This window comes from Clinocottus analis, unplaced genomic scaffold (assembly GCF_023055335.1).
Source record: "Clinocottus analis isolate CAN_PGR_092001 unplaced genomic scaffold, fCliAna1.0.p SCAF_21, whole genome shotgun sequence".
In the NCBI taxonomy this organism is placed as follows: domain Eukaryota; kingdom Metazoa; phylum Chordata; class Actinopteri; order Perciformes; family Cottidae; genus Clinocottus; species Clinocottus analis.
The window spans coordinates 6,663,500-6,675,826 of NW_027175943.1; the positions used below are offsets into that span (position 1 = coordinate 6,663,500).

The 12,327-nt window shown below is 41.6% G+C and overlaps 1 protein-coding gene across 2 annotated transcripts in view; it reads left to right on the forward strand.

Annotated features, from left to right (window-relative positions):
* Positions 1-12,327, forward strand: part of LOC137792634 (glucosidase 2 subunit beta-like) — a 104,411-nt gene that overhangs the window by 66,676 nt on the left and 25,408 nt on the right. For both annotated transcript variants that reach the window (XM_068588375.1, XM_068588376.1), the window contains exons 11-12: positions 2,684-2,753; positions 4,397-4,486. In XM_068588375.1, the coding sequence (XP_068444476.1) occupies positions 2,684-2,753; positions 4,397-4,486 (160 nt within the window). The remainder of the gene's footprint in view (positions 1-2,683; positions 2,754-4,396; positions 4,487-12,327) is intronic.

Here is a 12,327-nt window from a genome sequence, read left to right on the forward strand (position 1 = left end):
GCGGTTGATGTATGGGGGTGATTAAAAGTGGTTGTGAAGGAAAGTGAATAAGATCCAGCATGGAAGCTTGAGCACACTGCCAGACTTTATTTTAAAGAGCAGGTTTTACAGAACACAAAGCAAACTCCTACATGTGCCAGATAGTCGACGTAATCTCGCTGAAGGTTTCTGTTGCTGGTGAGCGGTTCAGGAGCGGCCTCACTGCATTGCTCTTGTTCCGTTAGGCATCACCGCGCCGCACATTGCAAAGACTCACGGGCTTCTTTCCTTGGAGTTGCAGAAAAGTGGCCTCGCTTATTGATTTGTTGCGCGTGTAAACAGAGCATCTCCGGTTTCCGGCTGAAGGTATGTATGCACAGGAGATTTCCGACAGAAGATGGCATATACTATACAGCGTATTCCTCGTCTTCTATTTCTGTGCACGCCCTCTGTGATTCAAAAACCCTCTTGATAGCGTTTTGTGCTTAAAGTGAAGTACAGTATACTAGTGGACGTGGACAATGTCATCCACTGGTCAATTTTGCTTAACCTTAAATGATTTATCTTACGTTTTCTATATGAGTATCCTCTAATTACTGAGAGAGACTTTTTAGTTGAATGAAAGGCACTTATTTTTATGCACCACAATAAATATTTCTTAGGAACTGATTGTTGAAGTGAGTCATTATGTTGATTAGGTTTGAAAGACGTAGCACGAGTTCATACAAAAACAGGCTTAAGCAGCTAATTTATGCTTGCTCTGATTGTAATGGCACGCCATCCATTGACCGTATGACCAATACTCTCATCGCTGCACTCATTAGACCATGAGCACAGGGTCTTTTTGGTATATTGTACACGGGCCGCGGGTTATGTCGGCATCACTGGTGCAGAGGCCTTTCCAGAGGCTTTACTCGCCCTGTGTTCCCTGCTCGGGCTACTTCTGTACGCCTGGCTGCTTTCTCAGTCCTCTGCGCCCCCTTTACCGTTGCTGGGCTCTCTCTCTCTCTCTCTCTCTCTCTCTCTCTCTCTCTCTCTCTCTCTCTCTCTCTCTCTCTCTCTCTCTCGGTTACTGCAAGGGGTCAAATGTCACCCACTTGGGATTCTGCGTCTCCTTTTGTCATTGCTGAGCCTTATGATTGGTGTGTTTGTGTGTGTCAGCCCGTGTGTGTGTGTCTGCGTGAGAGACGGAGAGAGAAATAGGGCAAGATAGGGAATCTGAGTATGCAAGAGAGAACATTATTTTGTCTATGACTGAGGTTTTCATAGCGAGTTTAAGGAATCTGGGGTGTGTTAGGGACAGAGCTTGGTGCTATAAGAATAGCCAATTACAGCATGGCAAATCCCAGCTTTCCTCTTGGACACACCACATCTGTACAGTTGTCGGCAAGACATAAGTGCTGGGGGAATTGGTTGTGGGTGGGGGGGTGGATCTTGTCAACCTACTGAGACCACATGCAAGGAATATGCTAATTGGTATTCAGACCAGGGTTGGAAAAGCTTCCCACACGATCCTACTGCCACGGCACCAGGCCCCAGTGAGAGTTTGGAGAACTGAACACTTCTAGAAACCCCAGTAAAATCCCCAGTTCCATGAGACAATAAACTGGAGTCGTCACTTCTATTTTGTGTCATTAATTCCCTCCTTAGGTTGTCAGCCTCTTTGTTCAGGTGCGATTCTGCAATGAGGTCCGCACGGGTCACCTGGGACGTGACTGCGTTTACTATTGTGTCAACCTCTCTTGAAGAGGGATCAATAACAGACAATCTGTGACATAATCTGATGTTATATGAAGAAATGTTGTTGTGCACACTTCCCATATCGGTTCAAAAGTAGTTTACGATGATATGAAATAGTAAGGGGGCAAACCATCACATTGAAGAGGATGGCACCAGCCAATGTTTTGCCTTTTCGCCGATAAAGGATTTAAAGCTTCACTATAGCATTTCTATTAATCCCATTTGATTAAACGGCGACAATACTATGAAAGGAGTTGCTTGTAGTTACAAATCCACAGAGAATTATCTCTCGGCTCTGCAGTTCCTCTCAGCTTTGCAGAGTGTTAAGTGTCTTTCATCTCATTGTTTGGTTTCATGGCCTAAAAAACTATTTCCAACCACATTTCCTGCAGCGTCAGGAGGCTCAGTTAAAAAGCTCTGAAAAACTGAAACGACACACTTTATTTACCTGGCCAGGACTAACTGACAGAGAGGCAAAGTTAACAACTAGCTAAAGGGACACGTTTGACACAAAGAGCCAAACGTGTCCCTCAGGGATCAGCTAAATGAGCTAAAAGGAAAGTGAATAGTGTAAATGCATCAAGTGACAAGAAAAAGAAAGCAAACATTGGTTGTGCATATAGACTAAGTTGGAGTTATTATGTTTAATTTATGTTTTACCTTGTGTGACAAAGAGAGATAAACATATCATCGCTGTGGCAACCTTTGCTGTTTTCACACTCACTCTTCTTTTCATTTCTTTCTTGGTAAACACAGTTGTTGGTGTGAAGAGGCTAATAAGCCTGCGGGCCTTTCAGCGGTTACCACACCTGGAAATAGCATTTTTTTTCCTCCTGTTTATATGCAACCTTGCTCCTTGCCCAGTCCTGGCTTTAACAGCCTATTTTTAGTGCCCACTGTTTGGCAGCTGTTGAGATGCAACAACTCCACAGTGTTAATTTGTGCGACCTTTTGTTTTGTCTAGCTGCAGAGTGGGAGGCTACCAATCTGAAGAAAGTAGAAGAGGCCTATGAGACAGTCAACATGGAAATAAGGTAAGGGGAAATGCCATGGGAAAAGAAGTAGAGGTTAGCTTCCAGTGCCACATATATGTGGCTTAATCAACATTTTGCACTTTGTGTGGACGATGCATTTGCTTCTCACATCGCTAGGTTTGTAACCTCAAAATAGACTCCATCCGTTTGTGCTTTAGCAGTAAGGAAAGCTGCACAGTAATGAATTTATACTGTATTACCTAAGGCTAACTTTAATGAAGAAAAACAAACGCTATTGGTTGCTTACTGTGCTCTGGTGGGTAGGCCTATTTAAACCTATTCTGAGAAGAGGAGTGTCTTCCTGGGTATAAATTGTCCACATTTCTTCGTGGCATTTTAAAGACAGACATGGCACAAATTAGTGTGGCAAACGCTGTAATCATTTTTTTTTTTCATGATTGTAAAAAAAAAAGAAAGGAAAAAAAAAGAACTCCTGTCATAACAAATTAGCTACGCCCGTGTATTTCCATCGAGCAAAATTGGGTGAGAATGCCTGTGACATGCCTTTTCTCCCTCTCAGATGTTTTCTCAGAGCTCTGAGCCAGCCAGCAATAGCTGATAAGTAGCTACTGTGGCCCTTAGGCCTGCAAACTGTTCATTACAGTAGGCGGATGAGGAGAGCCAACCACAGAGATGGCTGTTACCAAAAGGTCAAGAATGTTTTCCCCCCTAAACAAACACATGCATAAAGGGGGGAAAAGAGGCTGGCATAACCTCAGTTTCTCTATTCCTTTGTCCACATTGCTGCTGGCCATTTACTCACATTATAAATGTGTGTTGGAGAGGATCCCCCATGCCTTTTATGAGTATGCAGCGCTGGTGCATTTATACCTTTTGAAACCAGCATGAAATTTAATTGTCTTCCTTATTAGTGCACACCTTTTATTCCTTCAGCGTGCTGTAAAGGGTAATTTCCACAAAAATTGACTCTATGCATGAATGTAATGACCCCTGCCCTACAGAGAACCGCATGCACACAGTTACGCAACCTGCATTGCTTTCCTGACCCCGAATCATTCCCTTATGCCACCCTACCTTATCAACCTCAAGCGAAACAATCACCTGCTCCCAACATTAGTTAACCCCATTAGCAATTCTGGGTTATGAATATGGAAATAAGGGCCTGTGCGGCGTTAGAGATAGGGCTTAGTTTTCTTGTTTGCGATTAGTGGAGAAAAGCAGCCCTCACCAGCTCAGATAATTGGAGACGCTGCATAGAAATGGGCTTTAAAGGGCCACCTCATCAGCGCGCTATTCAAGAAGTCAATCACTAAAAGCAGCAAAGAAGATAAAGTTAAATTGTCAGCACAGTTAGGAGTCATCTGGAAGTTATTGGAGCAGCCTGTCAGAGACTTAGAGCAAATGACCTACATCCAATAACAATTGTTTCTCTCATATTAAAAGGGGAATTTGTGCTCCAGATTTTGCACTTAAACCATTACATAACTTATTTTCAGGCATATTTTTTAAACCTGTCTTTTTATCGTACCTGAAGTTATATACTTAAAACTACCGCTAGTGTAACTTCAGATTTTTGAGTGTTGATTGCTGTTAATTGTTAAAGTAAAAACTGAAATATATAATTTAAAAAATCCAGTTTAAAGTGTCCTAGTGGTCTAATATGTTCTTTTTGTTTTTCTTAGTGATCTCCAGAAAAAGCTGGCAATAGACTATGGACCAGATTGGGAGTTTCTGTCTTTGAACAGCCAGTGTTACAAGTTGAAAGTATATGAGTAAGTATTGACAGGATTTTCATTACTTTTTTTGATTCATATGCTTCTTTTAATCTTGCCTTAATATGGAAACCTGTCCCAAAATGTGCGGTGGTATACAACATCCTCACTCAAGATGATATCGTATTATAAAAACACACACACTGACAGGGAAATACATTCTTCATGGACTGTCAAAGATTTTGACAGTTATGTTTACTCTCAATAATGGAAATCCCAGAGCGCAATCGCTTGTGCAATATGATGCACTGCAGGTAAAAATAAAAACACTGGATAACAACGTTTCAAAGAATCATTGCAAAATCAATATTTCAACCACAGGCTGGATCTTGATTTTGATTGATTGATTTTGATTTCAACTGTACTAAAACAAATTTAATCTGGACCAAACATGAACCATCTCAGTAAAGATCTACCATTTAAAGCTCCAAGTCACCCTGGAGAAAGCCAAGCAGCTAAATCAACTTAATTTAATCAACAGAATGAGCTTCTTTTACTCTCTCCCCCTGCATCCCTATGGCCCCTGCTGGGGTAGAATCTGTTCTCTTCAGGATTACTTGCCAGCTGGAGCTTTAGAAGCCTGTGGGTGGTTGCAGTTTTGAAAGAAAATTATCTGAGATCTGCACTGCAAATACATCTTTCAGACGTTCTTGGAATCTGTGGTTTCCCCGTGCCCGTATACGCCAGTGTGATTAGTTTGCTTAGTTTGCCGTTTTGAGGGCAACGTCTGAAAAGGAAAAATGCAGTTATTGTACATGAGCCAGAAAAATCTAACCGTTGTTAAGTTAGACACTATTAGATAACAATATTGCACATTGGTCACAATTTGATTTAATTGCATGATGTTGGGATGGTAAGCTGGCTCCTATGATATTGATCGTCTTTCTCTTCTGGAAATACAAAAGATTTTTCGCGCAAATAATTGGAGCAAACTTTGAAAAATTATGGCAGAGCAGTCAAAGCAATAATGGATGAATGGCACTTCAGTGATAGGCCAATTATACAAGTCACTGTAGGTCTGTCAAGATTTAATCTCTCCACTAAAATAGGTCCTCCTAAAGAAAGTGATAAAGTTATCTGCAAATGTTAGCATCGCTATCTTGCACAGTTCTGAGGCCAAGCAGCTTATTGCATTTTGGGGTTACACAGATATATCTATACATATATGCATGTATATATTTGTATATCTATTTTTATTTACACTCCAGCGTCCCCAGCCAAACTAGCGTATGGTTTTCAAAAAGTCAAAATGCTTATCAAAGTAACTTAGCAAAGCAGCTGAACAGCTGCTTGGATGAAATGAGTCTGATCTTGTGTTTTTTTTTTATATACAGAGAGATACAAGAAAAATGCTGCACTTCTTCTACATGGATGCTGATTTAGCTTTTTGTTGATTGGGTCGTGCAGCTTGAGCCTCAGCCCTCAGCCTGAGCATGATCTCATATATATCACACATATATCACACCCCTTTTACTGCCTCTCAGTTAAACGCTGCTAACACAGCTGACATAAAATAAGTCAGCTGACTGCTGTGTGGGAATGGCAGCTTTGACCGCTGATGTGACATTTACAAAGGGGGATGATGTTAACTGCGGCAAGTAGTAGTCTCACGAAGCCTTAACTATACCAAACCACACTATGAAGTTGTAAATACGTTACGCAATACTTGTAAATGTACCTCAAGTCACGCAACTTGTATCAGTTTCTCACACTCTCAGCCTTTTGCACAACCCCTGCTGTGCCCCATTACCTTTCATTCCCATGCCTATTGGTGTCATCATAGGCAGCCTTCAAATGACTGAAGAGCACAATATCCACAGGCACCATCTCGATTGAAGGTCTTTTGACCTACCAGCACCCTCTCAGCAATGTACCAGTTCCCCTCCCTGCCCCCCTTTATCCTTGCTGTTCGCCTTGAACTGTGATCCTGAAAAGACCTGACATTGACAGACACATAAACCAACAGCTTTCTATAACACTCCCTCCGATGGCCTCGAGTAGCGGACTAGCAGGGCTACAGTTCCTCTACAATAATGAAAGGGAATCACGCTCTTCTTTTTCCAGCTTGTTGATCATCGGTTGAAACCATCTCACAATCGGCTTCCCTGATGTTTGGGATCCCTTACGTTTGATTAAGTTGCGCCTTCTTTTTTTTTCTTGAGTGGCAGTCAATATTGGAGAAAAGAGCCCGGAGCCAAAGGAGTTTGCCGAGTTGAAATGCTGTCTATCTTTCATATAAATAATAGCTGTACATACCTGCTGCTGGTTGTGGTAAACAAAAGGTTTGAAAGGTTTAAGTGCTGCTACGTGAGGATGTTTGATACAATGACCCGTGTGGAGCAACTCACTGGATTAGACTCCACTAATGGAGCGAGGAACTAAAACGAGCTGGTTACATTTGATTTTGAACTGGATTTGCTCCTATTTACTATTACATACTGCGGGCCAAACCTGTTAATGATGAAAGTGTTTCATTTCTATCTCAAGGTGTCAGCTGAGATTCCCTCTTTTGTTTTTTGTCTTTGGAAGGTCCTTTTCTCTGCACATATTTGTTGAGTTATTCCTTCAGCCTGGCTGCTGCCTTCCCTCCTGATGGTGTGGATCACTTCTCACTGGGGCTTGAAGCTTTGTCCTGTGTGTCTACGGGGAAAAAACTGTTACTTTAATGTCACTGTTGGACTGATCTCTTAATTGATATATGATTAACAGCGAGATTAGAAGCTAAGTGCCGAATTTTTTCTTACATTACTTCACATTTGAGCTGAAAAAATTCCCCCCATTAAAAATCTATGTCTTCCCCCTGAAATGGTCCTTCGGGTGCTGGTGGACCCTTATCACTAGTGGGGAATTTAAAAACGCAAGCTTCTGCCAGTGAATCAGAAATAAGCTTGGCAATTCAGTCAACACAGCCTGGCACGGCATGAAGGAAGACACCCCATAATGAGTTCTCAGAGGCGGAGTCTCTACCTACAGCGGAGCCTAATATTCCTCTTGGATTTGTTGACACTCCTCAAAGCAACTTAAATCGCAGGGCCGTGATTTATGCAAGACTGTCAGGTCAGATTGACTCAGCCTCCGCTGTCGTGTCATTAGAAAGTACAGCACTTCAGTGAGTCATGCCCGCCTGTGTGGTTCAGCTTTGACAGAGAAGAGAGAGGGATAGCGCAGCACAAGTGACACTTCCAACTGTCTGCGGAACGTCACATGGCCTTAACGGTGCATTGGGTTCTTCTTGGGAAGAAAGAGACTCCGCCCGGATAACCTAGAGGGAGCTGTTTCAAATTCAATGAAAGCCGCTTGCATGGCGGGCGGTGTGGATTCCAAGATGTGTCTGCTGACTGTCGCGAGTCTAACATGCAATATGAAGAGTCATATTTGGTGGATTTCATAACGGCTTTTATTGTTAATGTAATTTAAAAAGAGGCATACTTGATGCCCGAGATGAAGGGTGCTGCTGCTATTAGAAAATTGATGTTATGCCAGAAAGCAAACCAGACGTCGGCTAACTACAGAGAAATGCATGCAGGCACACAAATGAAATGAGAACCCTGTTTGCTCGGGTTTATCAAGAGGACAGAAAGGCACAGGGCCATGTTAATCATAATTGGAATGTTGTTGAAACGAGTGGCCGTGCCACGATAGATGTTTATGCAGGTCCATGCCTTCGAGGATCGGCACTTTGTCACACTCAGTAGCTTTCAAATTATAATAGATGTGCACAGACACTGTTGTTACATTAAAGCATGAAATTCAGCATTACTATTAATGTGCTGCTCATGCAATTAATTACCGTCACCGGGTGAGGTCTGGTCATTTGTACAGGTACAGATGGGTCAGAAAGATTGCATTCACCTGCTTTGAGATGTCAACCTCATCTTCCAACAAAGTGACATTTCTTATTCTGTGTTTGTCTAGCAGAAGATCTTTTTTGATGTTGTTGTTCTGAGCACTAGGAGCATTTGTATTTCATAGAACAGCAATTTTGAAATTCTAAAAAAAGTCTGAAAATCAGGCGCTTTCATGGCGGCTATTTTGCTTGCAGTAATATGCTTGTGGCTTGTAGAAGGATTATTTATTATTTCTTATATTCAAAAATAAAAGCCAAGGGAGCCTGTAGCGAACTCGCCACTGTGTGTGAGCAGCTCAGGCCGGCCGACTTCGCTTCACTTCCAATTTGCAGTGCGAAGGCAAACAGAAAACAACCTTGAAGGTGTGTAATTCTCAGGGTAGATCCCCGGTTGACACACCCACCCAAGGAGTCCCCAGATCAGTTTGGTCCGAATATGCCTATTGTGCTAGTTTCCATATCAATACTTTCTAACTTCTCCACCCTGTTTTTGTCTGTCAACGTCAAGCCCAATGGTTCTGTGCATATTCAGGCGCATTGAAGTTTGAAGAAGACTTGGTCTTCCTACTTTTTCCGTTCATCTTCCTGTTGAATCACCGCCCTCACGCAAACTGTGATTCAACCAAGATATTGGTCCTTTCCTGTTAGTACCCGAAAGCACGTGGAGATTCTGCTCAATCCACAGCAGGGGCCGCCATCTGAAGTAGCAGGAGTTTTCCGTTGGTTCAGTAGACCTGTGGGTTGGCAAGGAGTCTGTGTGCGTCTGGCGGGGTCATAAAATCATCACATCTCATCCGTCTTTGTTGTGCTGCCAACTTCATAGCTCGAGAAATGGGCAAGAGCGGAGTATCTGTGGGTTGGTTGTGTTGAAACAGTCTGGGTCAACCTCTCTGAGATTTTTTTTGTTTATCCAGCTTGTCATTGCAGACCAGGACTTCCTGTTTCTAATGTAGGTTTTATATTTGTATTGTTTTAAGGACTTTTCTTTTCTCCTACTGTAGCAGCTTAACTTAGATTTTCAATTGCTTGTTGTTGCACGGGCATACAACTTTAGTCATAGAGTACCCTTGAAAACACCAAACATAAAGGAAATCACAAACAAACATAGAAGCCAGCCTGGGCATGAGGTTTTCATATTAAGAGTATTTGTTTGGAGTAGAGGTGACTTGTCTGATAACCTCGCAGTGCAGTGTTTCACGCAGGGACTGACAAAATATCTAATGAGTATCCCACTGTCAGCATGTGTGGCGTTCATGTGGGTATGCAGCTGTCAATGTGCAAATTATGGACACTTGTAGTGGAAGAACATTCCCCGTCGTTCCTTTTAATTCAGAGAACTGGAGCCGACTAGTATTACACTGGTAGCTTATAAAATGGAACAAATTAGTTGGTGCAAGATGAAGTATGGCTTATAGCGTAATAAAAAATTATGTGACGCAATTGGAGAGAAATGTGTTAATCTGACGTTCGACAATGTCACCATGAATTCAGAATTTACAGCCAAGGTCTTGACAGTTAGCGCAACAATAATCTCCCTTAAGGTGCTGAGGGATTTGGTTTGAACCTGGAGCTGAAATGGACAGTAAAGTTGTCTTTATGTAAACAAATTACAATCTTGATGTGTTACAACTATATATCTCATACGATCGAATTCAGAAACTGTTCTAACACATTTTTCTGTAGTTCAGCTTGCTTTAATAAACTGCACTTTACTCATTGACTCATTAAACATGATGCACTTCTGCCATGTTCAACATTAATTTGAAATACATTTGAACTCACATAGAGTTGTTTTTCCTTAATTACAACTTGATAAGCTATCGCTAATAATACATACAGTACAAACATAGTACGATTGCATAAACACATAATATTCACAGTAAAAAGAGCCACTTTTTCACCCACTTAAACGCTCAGGTTTTACTGTGGTCCTGATCTACGAACCTGTCACTCGCTTTTTTCTGCCTGCAAATGGAGGTAAGACTTTTTTAGGGAGTTTGACCCTTTTTCTATTTTGAGGAGTGGCGATGGTATAGAGTGAATTGAAGCAAATTATTAAAATGGTTAAATCCTCACTTTATGACCCCAAAACTTCTATAATTGAGAATTATACTTAACAGCCACAGGGAGCACATAATTACAAGAACATTTTTCACATGTTGTTCAAAAGTTCAAACATGCACAGAGAGAAAAAAATCGGATGTAACAACATGTACTTGTTCCATTTGAAATGTAAAATAAGATTAACAAGATATATTAATCACAGGGCACCAACAAGGGTCAGTAAGTACAGTAATGCATTAAAATGGCCATCAAAAGTATTAAGTAATTTAAAAATAATAATAATGAATGATGTTGAATAGTATGAATTTACATTAAACCACACCCGGGCACCACCACTGTTAACGAAAAGAAAATGAAAGCCAATTGATGTAGTCTCATAGAATTATCTCATTAAGCAAATTGGATTATTTTGAACTCTGATTAGAACAGGCAATTCGGTTTAAAGCCACCATGATTCTATAATTCACTTAAGTGCATTTCTTTAGACATTTGAAAGACCCATTACTTGCCATATCTTCCATAAGCCTCAGCCTTAACCTATTTAGAGAACAAAGTAGCAGCAATAATAATGTAACATCTTGAGAGATGGCTGGAAGAACTTTAAAGGATCTGCCAAAGGCTATTTGCCTCATTGCCCTTAGTGATGGCTCTAAAAACTAAATAAGCTTCAAGTTTGGCTTGTTTTGTCTCCTTTCTTTTTTGCATATAAATTGAGCCATCTTTCCGAAAGGCTCTTTCACTTTGCATTGCTATTCTTATTTTCCCGAGTAGTTTATGTGGGAAAGAGGGTCTCTGCTATGCATTCATCTTACCTTTTCATGTTGTTTCACAGAAGATATCTTGTGCAGTGACTTGCGGCTCTGCATAAAGAATTCCAATGCCAAAATATGATAAGCTGTCAAGAAAGTGATCCGCCACCACTTTACAGTATTTCATATAGACTTGCATTTGTGGTCCTCCATGTGGAAAATGAAGGTAACTGAGAAATGGCCCACTTTGAGTATTGTCTAGTTTTAAGCTGGCTCGAGCAGGATGAACTGGCATTGGGTCTTCTGGCGGCCAGAAAACTCTCCTCTAAATTACCAAATCAAAGGAATTGCACTGACCTAATCTCACAATGGTCATGATGATTTTTTTAAAAGTTGTGGAAATGTAATTTGAATCAGTTACACTGTCGGAATTGGATTCCATAATCGCCATTGAGGCCTGATGAGCTGACCATTTGGGTGCTAAGAGTAAAACTCTCAACATGGCTGCACCTGCAGTCTTTTCCTGCAGGAGAGAGATCCAAACTATGCAGAACTCTTTCACTTTGGCAATTAAATATTCTTTATTCTCTGGCTGTAATATAAAAGCTAAAGCTTTGCAAAGTGTGAGTCACCGCAGCCACAAGACGTCCTTGAGCATTCAACCATGACTGGCCACGCGAAAATATAATTCAGCTTGCTGCAGCCGAATGCGAGATTAGCTGTGGACGGATGCAGACGAGCACTTACTCACGGACTCTCCCATGGAGTCCATCTTAAAAGCATGAAGATGACGTAATACGTCAATAAAGCTAGCGAGAGCACAACCTGTTCTGCAACGTTGAAACCGTTACTGAAAGATATGCCACTTTGTAAATGTGTTGCTGTGTTGGTTTCCCCTCAAAGTTTGCTGTTGAACAATTAACCACGCCACTTAATATTGCTGAGCCACCTTTGACATCCGCCATGCCAGGCGAGTGTACACAGCGCTACCTGTAAACCAATTAGCGAGTGTTGGCGTTGCTGCAGTTTGCAGTGTCAGCGTCGGTGAACTCCACCCACGGCGTCACAGAGCAGTCTAGAGGGAGACAGGCTTAATTGCTGTCTCTCTCTCAGTGGACTAAGTAATACATATTCTTGTCTCCCACCTCCCCACCCCCCATATAAGTCGCAGTTGGATGACT